General features: G+C 43.1%; 1 protein-coding gene across 1 annotated transcript in view; it reads right to left on the bottom strand.

Moving 5' to 3' along the window:
* Nucleotides 1–17478, bottom strand: part of LOC306750082 (junction plakoglobin-like) — a gene marked incomplete at both ends in the record, with an annotated part of 50556 nt that extends 33078 nt beyond the window's left edge. The window contains 3 exons of the mRNA XM_079233473.1: nt 8295–8528; nt 15503–15656; nt 17416–17478. Coding sequence (XP_079089599.1) covers nt 8295–8528; nt 15503–15656; nt 17416–17478 — 451 coding nt within the window. The remainder of the gene's footprint in view (nt 1–8294; nt 8529–15502; nt 15657–17415) is intronic.
* Between the last annotated feature and the right edge of the window lie 1562 nt (nt 17479–19040).

Raw genomic sequence — 19040 nt, 5'->3', positions numbered from 1 at the left:
AGAGTTCATAACAACGTATATAATACGACCAATCTAATTCACAACGTGGAATAATGATGAGAGTCTTCGGATGTCACACATTTTAATACATTTAATATTTAATACACATAATAATATAATAGTATATATATACATATCTATATATATATATATATATATATATATATATATATATATATATATATATATATATATATATATATATATATATATCATTGAGCAAAATGTATACAGTACACACTCGTCCATCTATTTCACAACATGAAATACAGAAAATGAGTGCTGAATGCAAGAGAATGTTCTTATTGATATAATAATCTGTTTCCTCTCCCGCTCCTCCACACGCCTCCTCCCTCTCAGAGGTGATTTAAGTGAAGCTCCTTCGTGATGACGGAGGGGAAGTGATGTATGCTGCCTCACCAACACATATGTTGGCTTCAACATAAGAGGCACAGCACAGCCTACTTAGGGATAATCCCAACGGGACCTGTGACAACATTCAGAGCAACCAATGTGTTTTATCTGCAAACCTTTATGGGAATTTGTTGAGTTCTCATGTGAGGAGAAATATTCCTGTTCCTTACAGCTCATTTCCTAATGGTATTACAAACCGCAAAGTATTGCTTTACAAATCAGGTGCTTGTCAAGTTAATGTGCAAGCTTGACATTGAAAGCTTAAAAAACAAAACCGCATTATAACCGACACATTAGTTATTTTCTTTGGATGTCGAGTAATTGACTCGAAGCAGAGTAACGCAATGCAGCACTGACATGGAAATGCTCATTAATTGCATGTAGAAGAGGATAAACATGAGGTGTCTTTATGTTTACCGTTTACTGCCAGTGTGTAGATATGACTGGACTACCATACTTTAAGCACATTAACTATAAGGAGCTTATATTTTCTACGGGCTTAACATATGAGTTACATCCCAGGCAGCCATTGGTTTCAGATCATCTCAGTACACTCTCGAAAAAATAAGGACCACCAAAAGGAAAGCTTTAAAATAATACAACATTATCACATGATAATGCCGATGTGAGCAAGACCCCAGCTAATTCCCACTATGGTTTTCCCAACATGCGTGTTTGCTCTCTGTTGTCCTCTGGGTTTAAGTCCTTGTCACTTGTCTGTTCCACTAGTGCAGTCTCTCATTCAGCATTTCTCTCAGTGTGACTGGAGTCTACTCTCTATATTCTAAATGACTACAAACCACAACACTTTCTAATAGAACTGTCCCGAGTTGTGACGCTTGAATAATGTATTAACATGTAAAAAACTGCTTCTACCTTGAAGTTGCACTAATGTGGCAGGGTGCATAACACAGATATGTTTCTTTGTTTAGGTAATACAAAATGACCATCAGACGTGTTACGGTAAGCGTGTTGTCTCACTTCCAGTGTTCAGCGTGTCTGTTTTTCTGCTCAACTGTGTGACAGTAAACGTCTGCTAGTTCTGCCTAAACACTCATAGCTATCTCTCTTTAGCGACTTCTCACTAAATCCAGCAGCTGCTTACACGTTGTTCAGTTCTGCTAACATTAGCTACCGTACTTTAGCTGAGCAGCCAGTGATGGCTTCCCTCTCTACCTCTATTGCTCTCTCTTTCTCAGTTTGCCACATGTTTAGCCATTCCTCTGCCTCCCTTTAGATATCACACTCCACAGCTGGGAGTGTGATATGTGGAGTTTATTTTCTAGATTGGAGGTGAGGCTTAGTGAGTTAGAAGCACGGCTCCGCACCATGGAAGCTCAGTCGTTAGCTACCTGATTTCTGAGTTATGTCCAACAGATGTGTAACCCAGTGGGAAAGGTGTTGTCACCACTAAAGCCACTAGAGGGCACTAGTGAGGAAGAGGAAGCCAGCGAGACGTCAAGAATCAAGCAGGAAGTAAAATCCTTTACTTCTGGTGGAGCGTTCGTGGTTTTCCGGGTCGGTAAATATGTTCAAAATGATATTTCTATACAAAATGTTCATTAATATGAGTGTATAGAAGTCTGAAAATGTATTGTATGTCGCTAAACGCGTCAATGGGGACTCAAATTGGTCCGATGTTAACAGATTCTACCTACATGTGCTGTATGGGATGAGTGCCTATAGTACACTGTGCACTTGAGCTAACGCAAAGAGAACGCAGTGAGTATGGTGTAATGTACTGCATCATTTCTGTTTATTAATGGACCAACTGGTTCATCGTGTTTAATTTCAGAGTTAACTGTGTGGTATTGTTTGTTGTCTTTTATTTGGTTTTAACAGAAGAGCTACCACTAGAGTTATGTGTGTACTTTATTTATGCATTTGATTTATGCACTTTGAGTTAGTGACCAAGAACGTGTTAAAGTGAGATTTTTGTGTTCACTGTGGAATTTGCCACGTACCAGAAAATCTAACATAAATTGAACATTCCAAATTAATTTAATACTGCTCTATTCTTTTAAGAGTATTGGAGAAATAAAGATCCCTGACTATAGCTCTGTGTATGGCGTCATTCCAAATGTCACCTGCCTACACATGTTACGTGAGGTCACAGTGACCTTGATCTTTGAAAAAGAATCATGAGATGGGATGGACAGAGGGACCGACAGACAACCTGAACATAAGGCCATGGCCGTTGCGTGGAGGAATAAAACGATGTAGTGTTTGGATCTACAGCCCCCAAGTACCAAGTCGTCGTTAAGTGAGTGTAGAATATATATAGTGTTGATATTTGAGGTCTGAAGGTTCTATATATACAGGTAAAAGCCAGTAAATTAGAATATTTTGAAAAACTTGATTTATTTCAGTAATTGCATTCAAAAGGTGTAACTTGTACATTATATTTATTCATTGCACACAGACTGATGCATTCAAATGTTTATTTCATTTAATTTTGATGATTTGAAGTGGCAACGTGGATCCTGTGCCTCTCCTGTCCTCCTCCAGACTCTAGGAGGCACAGGATCCACGTTGCCTGAAGTCTAGTGTAAAGTTTCCACCATCAGTGATGGTTTGGGGTGCCATGTCATCTGCTGGTGTCGGTCCACTCTGTTTCCTGAGATCCAGGGTCAACGCAGCCGTATACCAGCAAGTTTTAGAGCACTTCATGCTTCCTGCTGCTGACCTGCTCTATGGAGATGGAGATTTCAAGTTCCAACAGGACTTGGCGCCTGCAGACAGCGCAAAATCTACCCGTGCCTGGTTTACGGACCATGGTATTTCTGTTCTAAATTGGCCAGCCAACTCCCCTGACCTTAGCCCCATAGCAAATCTGTGGGGTATTGTGAAAAGGAAGATGCAGAATGCCAGACCCAAAAACGCAGAAGAGTTGAAGGCCACTATCAGAGCAACCTGGGCTCTCATAACACCTGAGCAGTGCCAGAAACTCATGGACTCCATGCCACGCCGCATTAACGCAGTAATTGAGGCAAAAGGAGCTCCAACCAAGTATTGAGTATTGTACATGCTCATATTTTTCATTTTCATACTTTTCAGTTGGCCAACATTTCTAAAAATCCCTTTTTTGTATCAGCCTTAAGTAATATTATAATTTTGTGACACACGGAATTTTGGATTTTCATTTGTTGCCACTTCAAATCATCAAAATTAAATGAAATAAACATTTGAATGCATCAGTCTGTGTGCAATGAATAAATATAATGTACAAGTTACACCTTTTGAATGCAATTACTGAAATAAATCAAGTTTTTCAAAATATTCTAATTCACTGGCTTTTACCTGTATATATATATTATTCGATATTGTCACAATACTAACTGAAATACTATCTTCATATGTGTCTTCATATGTGAGGACGACATAAGCTTAAGTTCAGGGCCGCACTCAAACGTCTGCAACAAGTCAGCCTGAACCCTCATGGCCTGCTCAGATGATGAAATGTACTTGGATTCCTATGGCTAAAAATGTGAAAAGTGTAATTTCAATTTTAGACCAAAATTCCCAAGCTGATTGGTTCTGGAAGGCTGAATAGTTAAATAGTATGGCTACTGCAGGTTTTAATAAACATTACAGGAGGGAATGGTGCATTTTTTACAAAGTATTTTCTGCGGCAGATAAATCTCCATTTGGTCCAGCAGAGAGTACTTGGAGCAGCAGGACGATGCAGTGGGATTGAGACTAAATACACTAAAGTGTTGAATATGTACAGTGATATTTGGTCTTGTCAATCCAACAAAGAAAATACCAAGCCATGCACATCTGAGAGTGTGGAGGGACAATGCTGACCTGCTTACGAACAGCACATCAGCAGTAGCCGTGTAGCAGCGTGCACTGAAATATGAATACGGGGGCATTTTAAACTCCTGTAACTCCAGAGTTATTGCTTTCATCAAACCAAACTTTGTGTATGTTGAACTTCCACAAGCTTTTCCTCACCCTTTGGTTCTTTCCTACCTCGTCTATCTTTGCTGTTTACTCCCCATGCTTTTGCTGTAATTGACACAAAGTTAATTTTAGCAGGTGTCCCTTTATGTATAGATATTGTTACATTCAACAAGTTTAATTTATTTCCATGCATAAATCTGATTATCTAAATGTATTTCTTTTAATAATTCTCTCTCTCTACAGTTGACAGATGGTCATGCTGCTGCTATTTTTGGCAGCTTACAGTGAAGTGAAAGACAGCACTAGGATGTGTTGTCCCTTTCCTTTATAAAGCAACGCAGTGCTAGAGCCCAAAGCAACACCGTTAGCTGTCAAGTGCGGTAGAGACATGCAGCAATAGAACTGACCGGAATAGCTTATTATCATTACATCCAGAACAATATCACAATCATGGTGGACCGATTAAAAGACGGGTATTATAATTAATGCTGCAGAACCAGACATTTTTACTTTTGTTATTCCACTCACTTGTCTTCCGTGTCAAAGCCTGGTCCCTCATTACCCATGATGCACTCAACTGTATGCTAGTAACGACTAATGAAGACTTAAGCAGAGATGAGCGGTTATGTAAACTCACTTCTTTCTAATGCCACTCGTTCAGTCTCCAGACCTAAGCAATACTGACTCAGGTGACATCACTTGAGGACATGAATCATACTTCACCCAGCTCTCTCTTCAGAAACTAAAGGCATGCTATCATTTTTTTTACATAACCAACACAGAGAAACAGACTTTGATGTAGAACATTTATGAACTTCCTCTGGAAGTGTACAGGTCTAGTCTTATTACCAGGAACAACATTATTAACCTACAGTACCCAAAGAAGATTTGGTTCAATGAATAATTCAGTCCTTAAGACATCATTGTTCAGCTGTTTTTCATCTCATTTCACTTCACCTGAGTATTTGCGTGCCATGCACATCAATGCAGAATTCAAGAGAATCACATCATACAATATTGAGTCTAACCTTCATGGCAAAGTGTGACCAATAGAGCTGAACAGCATGTATAACAATTAAAACATTAATTACGCGCTTCTTCAGGTGTTTCAGTTTCCATCATATCATTCAAAAGAAAGTCGATAAATACGGACCAGAGATCAACTCTGTTTTACTGTAGTTTCCTGTGACTATGTTGTGATAATAGCTGCATGTTAGAGCCTGTGCTCAAATTCAAGCCTTCAATGTTCACTCTGAATGTGGAAGTACTTTTACTGCTGACACCTTGAGTGAACTGAATGCACAGGCTGGTTATTGGTGGCGCCCCACTATTATTAATATATGTCAATGATCTTCTTGATATAAATAATTGTATTTATGTAAATAATGTAATTGTCATACTTGCTAATAACCCAACACGCTCCTGCCAGACCCCAACATCTGTATTTGTTCTATTGACAACGAATCCTCTGTACCAAACCAACAACGTGTCCAAGCCCGTTGGTTCATACTGATGATGTAGTGCATTTTTAAACACCTTACATGTATAGTTTAATTGGGATTTTTTTATATATTTTTAATTTCCAGTTGGTCACTGTATTGTTCTTGGTCAGTGAGCAGTTTTTTTACACTGTATTTCCTTTCTCCACGGATGCCCCTCGTCTCGCTGCCACCCAGGCCAGTGAGCTGTCTCCGATATGCTTTTTAAACCTCGCCAGACATCTGGCAGCGCGTCGAGCGTCTTGGCAGAAGCCACTAAAGACGATAGCCTCGCTTGCAGGTTTGACTTCCTCAGGGAGACATCTTCTCCCGGCATTCCCCTTCTCAAAGATGGCTTCTTCTATGTTAAGAGAGCTGGTCAGAGAGACACTACCTCCTTAGCTGTTTTTACAAAATATTTCAACTGAGAGCCCAGCGAGCTGCATTAGGCCTGAGGGTGTGAATGGAAGCGAAGCGTAACTACGTGGCGGTGAGAAGGAGAGCATCGGCCTCATCGGGCTCACATGCCGCTGGCTGCCTCCACTTCCCAGAGCATCGCCCTCCGCCCAGCACAGGTGACCGGATTGAGCACAGGGAGCACAGGGAGGGCAATACGCCCCGTGGGGTGGACATTGCACACGTAGCCGGCACTGTTAGAGTGATGTCTGCTCATGAGCCATCCTTCCATCTGAGGTCTCAGCCAGTACATTGTAGCTTTTCACCTGCCGTCCCAAAGCTCTTCCCTCATCCTCCAACACGGTTTTAAGAGAAGTGGTGATGCAACTGAGTATTTGAATGGATGGACAGGACTCTGAGACAGCATTCCTCCCTGTTCCAGGGCGTCGGGAGATGGATTACCCCTCAGCAGAACTGCTACAGAAACAGGCTGTGCCTCTTATCCTCACTCTTTTCGAGATTTCAGAGATTTTGAGATTTCAGACCTGCGTTGGATCTTAGCATTCTAAAACCATCGCATTGCCTGCAAGACGTTCTCAATGTTAACCATCAAACGCTTCGAACTGGTTCAGCTGGGCGATCGGTTCACCACTGTCTACTTAAAGGTGCATACTTTCAGATTGAGGAGGCTTTAAAACACAGGCTGTTCTTGTGTCTTGCCTTCCAAAGGATAGCCTGTAACCTGAATGAAGATATAACTACGTGACACAGACGTGTGTTCGCTACGCCCTGGCTGCTTTGAGAGTAAGACATGAGGGTCTTCCTTTGTCTTTGAGCACTCATCGTCATCAGCCCACTTACAACTCGCCAAGTTGGGATTCATGTTCAACCTGCCACACCAACAAGTGGAGTATCTGGGGGCCATGCCCGACATATGCAGGCAGCGGGCCCCTCTGTTGGATCCCAGATGGATGCCCCTGCTGCCGGCCGTCTGGAACAGCTGCAGTGCTTAACGTTGATGGTGTTGATCGTCACGCAGGTGCCAGGGTTTCCGGTGGTATCGCTGCGGCTCTCTGAGTGTTCTTCACCGGGAAGCAGGAGTGGATGTTTGCCCACCGACGCAGCATCACTGCCCAGGCTGCGCTTAAGCAATGCTCTCGGCTGGATGAAGTGTTGCCCATACGGTCCAGTAGAGGGCTCCGTCTGTGCTTATAGCTCATATCTAGCACCTTTCCACCACTGGTGGAGAAGGTGGAGGCAACTTACTGGGGAAGGAGAGTACCACCTAAGATGGGACAATGGCCCACAGCTTTTACAGCCCACATATTATTGTTTACATTCAGTTGACATATTTTTCTTCACGCCATATATAATATATTTATATTTTGCATATGCATTTGCTTTGAAAGCGCCAGCATCACCGTGTCAAACTGAACTTGAAACCGCCAGCGTCTCAACTAACATCTGGAGCGTTAAGTTTGTCAGGCAACTTGTTTGTCGGGGATTATTTCCTGGAGGAGACTTTTATTTTTCCCCATGGGTGTTAGGTGATTGGTGAGAAGCAGAGTGTAACAGAGTGAATGAAGATATAACAACTTTTCATCATATTTGCTGTGATAGATTATCTCACAGCGTGAAAGTTGGTGCTATTTTGAAAACGGATAAATGTCAGAAAAATGCTTCTTCTGAAGGAGCAAAACAAGTCATTTTACCTGCATTTACTCACAATAAGATAAAGGTGTTAAGTTAGATACTGATCAATATTTCATACACATCTTAAATAAGAAATGTAAGTAAGTTTCCTAGAAAAAAAACAATTTTGTGCTTGAGATAATAAATACATAAAAGTCAAATGAATGTACCGGCAAATGCACTTATATTGTTGACGACTATGCTGTCACAACAGTTATTATTTATCATAGCAAAAACAACATCCATGAAAACAAAAGATGTGCAACAATGCAAGGAGGAAGAATATGATGATAAAACCAAAGGTAAAGGGAGAGAAGGAATGACAGAAATAGATCCAATAAACCCAAAACATGAACGACTGAAATGATTGTTGACATCTGAGTCAGAGGCCCGTATATGAAGTCTCACCTGTGGGGCTCTCCAGGCCCCCGGCTGCCGTGTCTCCTGCCCCCCCAGTGGGGCCAGCAGCAGGTGCAGTGGTAGTACTGGTGGTAGTACTACCAACGTACTTCTTCCGGCCGCTGTACTCGGTGCTGCTCTCGTCGTCCAGGACCGTGGTGGCTCCTGATTGGATGCCAGAGTCTGAGGCGTAGTAGGTCTGCTGCCATTCGGCCACCTTCACCACACTGTCCGCCTCGCTCACTGCAGCAGAGCAGCAACGACACGACAAACCAGTCAATCCACATGACAGACATGATGCAGGTAATGCGTGTTAATAAAAGGTGTAGCACTAATCATAGCAGAAATAATAAAAGACAATGACCACTAATAATAACAGCAGTAGTGGATATAATAGAATGATGATGATAATAAAAGAAGTAAAAGTAACAGTCATAGTAATAGAACTGTGACCTGAAATATGTTTTCTTTCCTTTTGATTATAAATATTATGCTTGAAGCTACCTGGTCAGCTTTTAAATACCCGGCTGAACACTTCCTGTTTCAAGTAGAGTGAAGACTGCGTATGTATTTTTCTAATGTTTGTCATTCAGTAATAATATTAGGGCCGTTGTAGCCATAAAATGCCAGATGTCTCTACAACAGCTATATTTACACAAATGACAACGTGTGAGAAAACTGCTAACGAGGGTAAGAGAAACCAGATGCTGTCTGAGGATCTACTTTCACGAGGAGTGAGGGTAGAGCGGGTGGCGCCGCATCAACACCCTCAGTCGGCCAGCAGAAGGGCCGCCGCATGCTGACGAGAGGAACCCGTCGTCAGCAGCTCCACGTGACACACTGAGCGGCTTCACTTTAGTGGCTGTGTCTATGTGCTGGAGACGTATACAGCAGATCCGTTCCCATTAGAGCGTGGCACCCGCTAGGGATGCCCATTGAGCCCTCTTTTGTTTGCTTTGGCTATTGAGCCTTTAGCTGAGCTCATCAGAACCACACCAGCGATAAGAGGTTTTAATGTCCATGGTACAGTACAAAAAAATTCTCTCTATGCGGATGATGTCCTGCTGCACCTGGTTGAGATAGACACTACCCTCCCGTGTCTACTTGAATGTCTACAACAGTTTGGGCACATATCAGGCTTTGAAGTTAACCTGTCAAAAACCGAGGCCATGCCCATTGGCGCTATGGCAGGCTCTACGCCACCTAGTGGATTCCCTTTTCACTGGTCACTCAAGGAGATAACATACCTTGGAATTAAAATTGGCCCCTCCCTTGAAAAACTGGTTGAACTCAACCTTAAACCAATCACAACACGCATTAAGGAAGACCTAAATAGGTGGGGAACGTTAGAGGGCCTGAAGAGCAAATACTCTCTCCAACAGTCCCATTTCTTCCGCTATCTACAAATAAGACATTATATACCCCAAATCTGACATGCTCCAAACATATGCTTTTTGGAAGAAATCCTCACACAACCCATACCAAAAAGATTCACTTTGTCTATAAAACCTTTGTCCTGAATCTTAATTACTCCACTGACCACATCCGTAAACAGTGGCAGATGGACATGGAATGTCAGATAGAGGAAAATGTCTGGACATCAATTATGTAAAACACACTTAACATTCTGAGCTGTAGCACAGATAAAGAAAGACAATTTAAAATACTACATAGACTGCATTGTACGCCGCTGCTGAGGGGCAGGCTTGGCCTCGGTTCCCTACATGTAGTAAATGTAACTCTGAAGTTGGTACATATAGACACATGTTCTGGAAATGTGCAAAGATACAAACATTTTGGAGAGAAGTGAAGGATGAAGTGGTTTCTTTGATGGGAAATGACCTGGAGCTTCCACCTCCTCAATGTGTTCTGGCAGCTAAAGTGAGCAGTGCAAGGAGCAGCAGCAACGCCAAACTGAGTGGAATACTTCTGTATATAGCACAAAAGACTATTCTTAAATTCTGGATTTCTAAAGATTCCCCTTCTACGGACGACTGGTATGAGGGGATTTTGGAAGTTCTTCCTCTGGAAAAGTTGACCCACACCCTCCATGACAATGTCAAGGGATTTGTTAAGACATGGAAACCGGTCTGAGACATGGTGGATCCTTCCGGACTGGACTTTGCTCAGCCGGTTTAAAAATATTGGCACCGATGCTGACTTAAACTGACCAAGTCTAATAACCAAGATGTACTTATCTCTGACTGGTGATGTGCAAATGTGTTATTATTTGTTGTGGTTGTCTATGTATTTTTATTTTATTTTGCAAATTCATTTTTTCCTTTTTATGTTGTTTTCTATTTCCATCTTTTGTTTGTATTGTATCCTTAAAGTTCTGTCTTGTAAAGTTGTAAAATCCAAATAAATATATATATAAAAAAAAAAGACTTACTGTGCATGGACATCATCTCCACCCTCTGGTTGCACTGCCTTCACGACCTCTGACCTGCAGAGAGAGAGAGAGACACATGAGGCAAACAGGATTGCTTAAAAGATTCCACTAATCCTTTCTGCAGGATTAAGGCTTTAATCGCCATATACGGAAAAGAATGTAAAGGAATCAGTTTGTCTCACATCTTCTGAAATACAGCCACATCCTGCACAGCTCATCAGAGGGTCAGCGTGTGAGCCTTCAGCCACGCCTCTAGTGAGTCCACATTCATGTTAGTTATCTTTTTATTCTTCTCTAAATGGACATTTTGGTCGCTGAATCCCATTTTGGGAACCTAAAACACAGTAGCAGGACATTCCATCCTAGTAAACTCGAGGCCGTGTCTTACAGTGTGTGAGTTGTAGAGAACACACTCTCTGCATTCATTGCTGTTGTGATAACAAATCATTTCTTTCCATAAATCATAAAAAGTGCCTGAGGAGCAGCAGCAAGATACACAAATGTCAATGTTGTGAAGAACATGAATCTCCAGAGAGCACCTTTATCTCTCCCAGAGGCCGCGGCTGGGGAAAGGTCACGGCGTCTCATCCTCCTGCCAAGAGCCCTTCACAGACCCCACTGCCTGCTGGGAATTCACACCGACGCTCCGATTAAGATGAAGTGTTTGTGCTTATGAGGATCATGCACACGAGATATTGCTCCACTCAAGTACAGCACATCCACTCATAACCGGTAAACGGACGGTCTGTTCACTGAAAGTGCTTCACCACTACGAGCACGTCCTGACACACGTTGGGACCAGTGGATGCAGGACTTTACACCAAATGTCCATCACAAACATTTAGTGAAGTCTGGGTGTAAACAGTAAAAAGTGAGTAAATGTAGTATTTAAACTAACAATGAGAATACAAAGCATACAGTAAACCTTAAATGACTCAAATGAATGAGACAATAGTTTGATTAAAAGAATAAACATTTATATAGATGCCTGCTTATATTTTTAGTCTTTCTTTTAAAAGCATATTCATTATTTCAAACTCAGCGCAAATGAACGACATGAACACATGAATATAACACATTTACATGACTTTTACTAAACTTTTGGGATTTTATTTTTTTAAGGACTTTTCCAGGCCTGGAAATAACCGTTTTAAAACTCAAGGACTGTTCCAGGCTTTTCCATGATGTACTTATTTAAGGACACAGTGCCATGGACCCTGCTTCCTTTCATCCACCAACACAAACACAACTTCAGACAGATGTTACATTGCTCTGTGTATGCTGGATATTTAAATTGGGATCTAGTAGAAATGATGTTCTCCAAATCCACTTTCAACCCATGATAGCACCAATATTATGTCAGTAAAAAAATTACGATTACGACGACGTGTGAACAGGAAGTGCATGTTGTGTGGATGTAAAAAGCTCTGTGACATCAGGCCCATCAAGTCAGTCAGTATGTTCCAACATATTGAGGAAAGGCCCAGCATTGCGCCGGTGGGCAGTGTAAAGATGTGTGTGTGTGTGTGTGTGTGTGTGTGTGTGTGTGTGTGTTGACTCGTAGGTGTAATGTGTCTTCATACCCCCCAGTGGATGTCCCTTCTCTAAAAACACCATCCACCCATAACCTCCATAGACTCAGTTACAACATGTTGGCCCGTGGGAGACACCAGCAGCTGCTTCAACAGCATAAACACAGCTGACTGCTGCATTAACAGATACCTCTTTTGTCTGGAGGGTGTTGGTAATCAATAGAAGGATGCAGAAAGCAAGCTGCTCATCAGCAACGATGATGACTTCTGAGATAACCACGATCTACACTTGAGCCCAATCACCTCCACAGACTGTCATTCTAGCTGCTTCCTGAAGACTTCTGAATCCGTTCCCTTTGGACAGCTAGAATCACAGTCCAGGATCAGATCACATCCACGTCGGTCCAAAATCCAGTTCCTTTATTTATCCTACATGTCCATGACATTGTCATGATTAGCAAATTCATTCTTGAGTTAAGGCCAAAACCGAGGTTGTGATGTCACCGTGACCTTTGACCTTTAACCACTAAAATCCTAATCAGCTCAACTTTGTCCCAGATTTGAGGAACTTCCCTCTGCATCTTCATATTTATCAAGCTGCTCGTCAAAAGGCTACACATCCTCTGCTAAACCACCCAAAACACCTGCATCTCTTCAGAGAACCTCTTTATATAAGCACACATCTTTAATGCATGTATCATTATAATAACAATGATATTTAAAACATCAATATACTGTTGATAAATGGCATTGCTTGACAGTTCACTAACAACGAAAAACCAATGATATGACTTTAATTTGGACATTTTCCAGCTGCCATATTGGCTTCAGATGTATATCAAGCCAATATATAAGCTGATGCATATCTTCAAAATATTAAATGTCTGGTCATCTCCCCCTGCTCTCTGCTGGTCTGATCACAATCACATGTGATCCCTGGATCAGCAGATGCCAGCTGGTGTTCCCTGATGCGTCCACTGTGTCCAGCATCACAGGATGAACAGTTGTGTCTGTTGAAGGTGATTGTAGATGTGTGTTAGATATTGCATCCTTCTGCTGTCAATCATTTCTCAAATGGCTTTAATGCCGTTATGTATTTGTTGTGTTTTCTACTGTTTGTTAAATGTATGAGTTGATTTGGTGACAAATGAGTTTCCCCACTGGGGATAAATAAAGCTTTCTAACCAGAGAAGATGTCAAGGACCAAAAGGTGTCAAAAAAAAGGCACAACAGCAACCAACAGCAGCAGTGCAGTCAAACGTGATGTCATATAGAATATGTCTGTTCAGCAGGTGCATATGTTGGCAGATGATGAAGTCTCATCCATGTCTGTCCAACATGTCATTCCTTCATCATTTGATCCTAATAGACATTTGTGTGAAGTTTAATAATTAGCATATTCAATCTTGATGTATGGTTAAAAATGTGTTTTGTGAGGTCACAGTAACCTTGACCTTTTTGCATGAAATTCTCTCCAGGAGTTCCCGTCGGTACGTCGCCTCCATGAGAATGCGACGTACCGACGGACAGGCAACCCTAAAACATGCAACAGCCATGACATCATGTTCGGGCCGAGGCATGAAAAAAAAAATTGATTCAGGAGGAAGTGTCCCAAAGCTTTTTTTTCCTACTTGCATTCACAAAACCGTTAATATTTCTTTAAGCATCTTCCTCTTCACCTCGTTGGAACAGCCAGCCTCCCGTACACTGAACTGCACGGATTTCTGAGCAGGCAGAGGTGTAAATTGCTCTGTGCCTCCATATCTTTGTTGGAGTCCCTGCCTAATTAAAACTGAGCAGACTCTGTAGGATACATGTGGAGTTAAAATGTCATGGAAAGTTTTGTCGCTGGATGTTGGAGCGTTCCCTCATCGGTGTTTAAGCTGCGAAGCAGAGGGAACGAGAGTGGCAGGAGAAAGAGAGAAAGGTGAGCTAATGATGAAGTGAAGGAGTCAATGGGAAGAGCCAGAGAGGCTGACAGGAGGGATGGGAACACACATGTGTGTGTATGTGCATCTGTGTGTTGTTATTACAAATAAGGACCATGGACAGCTCCACATCAGAATGAGGGCCTGCTGTGGACAGTCACTCAATGTTCCTCAATATGAAATGCATCTCCTTATGAAAAGCAGTAGACTTCATGGCTTTGAATAGTTGCTGCTGGTAGGAGTAGATGTTGTAATGATTAGGCTATACAAATGTGAAGCAGGCATAGTGTTGGAGAACAACTGATTTCCTTTTTAATAATGTGTGTTTCATGGTCTGTGTGACGTATGGGTGAACTCTCCCCTACTCTGTGTGGATTATCAGTGTGTTCCTGGCTGAAGAACATTAAACATCATTGTTGTCCTCATGGACATGGCAGAGACACAACTATCTATGGGATGGCTGGGGGAAGGATCACGAGAAGTGCAAGACGTCCCGAGGGCTTCTGTTGATTGTGTGTTTTAAGTAACCGTGGTAACTGTGGAGTAACACTTTTTCAAAAAAAGTTCAACATTGTATCATTTAATCAACATTCACAAAAGCTATTTAGAAAAAGAGCATGTTTTTGCAGTATTTCAAAGACCAGCATTAAATGAGCTTCCTTAAAGAAAGTAAAGTGCTCTTTAGTCTGTTGCTGTTTTTCATGTCTTTGTTCTGGTTCAGTGAGTGTTGGACTTGAACGAGTGCACTGAAGTCAGCCAGGAGTGAATCAAACTGCAGGTCAGTGAGTCTGAGGGAGGATGAATCATGTGCAACGCATTTCACTCTCAACTGGGTTGAAGTCTTCAAAGAGCCCTCCATGACCCTGGCATGAAGAGTACCTGCAGTGATCAGCTGATGGTGAGGCTTCTCGTACAGTCGGCATGTGGGTGAGAATGTTGCCCTCCATCTGGTTTGAAATGCACAAACAGGCCCTGCAGTTTGGTATTTAGTTTATTAAGTGCAGTCACATGAACAGCCGATGTGGGATCATCCATCCAGTCTGCATCTGAGAGCTCTGGGACGTCCTCGCCTTTCTTCTCACGAAACTCTCCAATCTCAGCTCCCAGGTCCCGTTCTCTCATGAGCACTTTGCCCCGTCTGAGCCATCCGATGCCCCTGTTCAGCCTCCTGCTCCTCCAACAGAGCAAAACACTGTCTGTGACTCAATGCTCTTAGCACTGACTTACACGGCACCTCCTGATGTATAATACGATGCCAACATACCAATTTCTGTTTTGGGTTCATTTCACTCACTTTATCCACGTTTTCAACCATCGGCTGTAACACCTGCCAGTCCGTCCCAGCTGGTCAAAGTATGCGTTTACCTCCGTGAACAAATGACTCCCCGTCGTGGTTCCTGTCATTGACTGCATTGCTTTCAAAGTCTTTCGTTCCGTACAAAGATGAGTAACCGGCTGTGTTGGTGACATCACGGCCCTCGTCCAGAGCGCAGGAGGAATTGTCCGCTCTGTTTTGCAGCTGAAGCACAAACACAGGGCATATTAGCGTTGTTACAGATATTGACCACCAATCTTTCACAAACTCCCCATCAGAGAATGGCTTTCTATTTGTGTTTGTGGCATATTACAAAGCTGCTCCATGTGAGAAGTGTCCAGCTAGCATAGCCTCAGCTGTCTGTGCCCGCTCTGCATCAGTCTTGTATTTCTCTTGTTTAGTCTCAAAATGGCGATTCAAACTGTAATCTTTAAACACAACAATCTGTACTCAAACTCGTCACACAGCTGTACCTTTCATTTCGTTATGCCGTGTTCACACCACGGAAGTTTACTCGCACTCGCGCGAGTAGAAAGAGGGTGTTCACACTAAACGCGAATTCGCGGCGCGACCAAAGGGGCGTGGCTTAGCTCTGTTGCTTCCCTCTGTGAGAGACAAGACGAAGCTTTCATTTCCGCTATCGACCATGGAATAAATAACCACTAGTTCTGCTTTATATTTGTTGTGTGAAGTCCCAAACATGTGGGAACATGAAACGCCCTCGTGTTCGGGTTCTTAACATCATCCGTAGCCGCACACAGCTCGGTGAATTTCACCGACTCCTCCAGGAACAGCGTCTCGCGTATCTCCGTAAAACGATACCGATTATGCCATCCACCATGGAAACAACCACCAGTTCTGCTTCATACTTTTTGTGTAAACTCCACATATGTCGGAACATCAAACTCCATGGTGTCTGGGTTCATAATACTATCCGTAGTCCCACAACAGCGTCTCAATGAAGCCGCTGTCAGCGCTGGTTCAGGCGGAGCAGCAGCAGATTCATTCAGAAACGGGGAGACGGCGGTGGTGACGGGCGGAGCTTCTCAACGCTGATTCTCAACGCTGATTGGCTGCCGCAACTTTGCGTCACGCGATTTCTCCGCCAGAGTTGGGAGAATTCAACTCACGCGAATTCGCGCCGCGTCCTTCGCTTTGTTCGCCCCAGGTCAAACGTTCTGTTTGCGCCGCCTCCAACGCGTCTATCTCGCCGCACATTCGCGCCGCAGCGCGTCTGTGGATTGACTTTACATGTAAACTGGTCGCACCGCAAATTCGCGTCGCGTCCGGTGTGAACACGGCATTAGAGAAATACTTGGAAGTCAATGTTTTGTTAAAAACTCTACTTTGGACAAATCTTTCTTTATTTGAATGTGAGCTGACATGTTTGAGGGTTTATAGCTAACTCACGTCTGTCTTCCACGTCGTCTTTACGACATTACATTGAAGGCACAAATAGCAGTCGCCTTCACAATAAAAGCATGATGTACACTTGTTTACCTTTGGTTCCTAGTTTACCATTGACCTCACTCGAGCCGGTCAGGCTGGCCTAAGGGCCAGATGTGGCCCGGGGGCCACACAATGCCGGGGTCTGGTTTGGAGGGATTTGGGCTTTCAGACAGTGATGTGTCTGTGTACACTCATTTCTGTGACTCATTCTCCCGAGGGGAAAACCCGACCATGGAACACAGCTTGTTTTCCGGTATGCTGGGTCTGACTGCAGTGAAGCAGCATTCACCTTTTGAACTGAATTGCGGCGGCCGAACCGCATCTGGTCCATATCCACACCGTGGTATTCTAACAGCTGGGAAGGGAGCAGATAACTCTTCTGCCAGCTCGCAAACTTGTTTTCCGAGTTCCCTGTGGACTCTGATGAGAGGCAGCTAGAAAGATACTGGTGCTCTTAGTTTTCCGGGGTGAAGGGTTAAAGTCTGGGAGAAGGCCAGAGTGGAGGACATCTTGCCGGTGCATCAAACAGGTGCCGCTTGGTCTGCCGGCATTGCAGGTCTCTCAGATCTGCTGCCATTTTTATGATGCCTGCAGATGCTGAAAAAGTGTCTTAGTGGTGGGGAAATAATGAGCAGAAGGAGAAATGCTCCTGCAGACAATCATTTCCTCAACCCAAAAGCAAAAAAGCAGGTCTGAATATTCCCTGTTGATCAGATTTGCCACCGTGGCAGCCGACTAATTAGAGTATCCTAGAAGTAGAGGGTAAATGGTTTCTACCACTTAAAGCTCTTTAACACTACATGCCATCATTCACACACTAATTAGAGTATCCTAGAAGTAGAGGGTAAATGGTCTCTACCACTCAAAGCTCTTTAACACTACATGCCATCATTCACCCATTCACACACTGATGAGAGGGGCTGCCATGCAAGGTGCCCCTGCCCATCAGGACTAACTGTCATTCGTACTCCTTCCTACACTGCAGGAACAGCAGGCGGGGGCCGATCGGGGTTAAGTGTCTCGCACCAGGCAATCCTCTGATTGAAGGACAACCCTCCTTTATCACTGAGCCACTTCATCCTTGCCTCTTTTTGGGGGATCCTCAGTCATTCCCAGGGTTTCCTGGGTTTTCCCAAGGCACCTCAACTGGTCCCTTTTAAAGTAATGGAGCAGCGGTTCTACTCTACGCTTCAGACAAACCTCTAGATCCCTCCCAATGTCCACAAGGATCTCCTATAAAGGAAGCGTAATTGTCCTGTGACCATCCAGAGCTCAGTGGCCATGTCGGGAAGGGAACATTATTACAACTAAACATGTTGCCTTTGCACTAATGAGGTGACCACATCATCTATGCAGAATGTGATGTCACACTCTTGGATTTTGGCCTTTCTATGTTAATATTGCTACTCAAAACAAGACATATGATAGTACTAATATGTAATGCATCTTTTTACAAATCTCTTATCAGCAAGAAACTTGTAAACCCTGCAGGTCCAGCTGGTTTTCAGACACAGTCCCATTGCCTTTGACTGCTGTTTTGTTGTTGTTTTGTTGTTGTTTCTTGGCATTTGCTTTCGATCTCCTGATTCCTGTACCTGTGTGTCCGACCTTCTGCCTGATTTCAGACTTGCCTTTGGATTTGTTTGCCTGGTGGACTGGACTTCCTGCCCAGTGTTCACCCTTCATGCATAACCATGTTCTTCAGTTACAGCTGGAAACTTCAAGATGAGCTCTCTCACTTTCTCTCTTCGCCCACACACAGATAATCACTCATCTGTGTGTTCTTTATTTAGCCCAATCAGGTGCTTCTTTCATCCAACTCCTGATGTGAATGATGTCTCCACCACCTCCAGCATCCGACTGCTTTTCAAATATACTGCAGAGAGGAATGTCTGTTCAAAGTGGATCATTTACGCAGGCCTCGAAATCTTCACTCATTTTTTAGATAAATTTGAGTGATTTAATATAGTCAGGCACTATATATGAATCTGGTTTGAACCTTAACAAGGAATAAGTGAAGTCACCTTGCGTCTCCATGTTTTGGAGATCTCTTAACCCTTTGTGAGCACCTTGTCGTTACTAACAGAGCCGACGAGCCTCGCTAACACAGCCCGAGTTGTTATGGACGAGAAATCTTGT

This window comes from Taurulus bubalis (genome assembly GCF_910589615.1).
Source record: "Taurulus bubalis genome assembly, chromosome: 17".
NCBI lineage: Eukaryota > Metazoa > Chordata > Actinopteri > Perciformes > Cottidae > Taurulus > Taurulus bubalis.
Note: the sequence above shows the minus strand (reverse complement) of the source record. Positions and strands in the feature narration are given on the sequence as shown.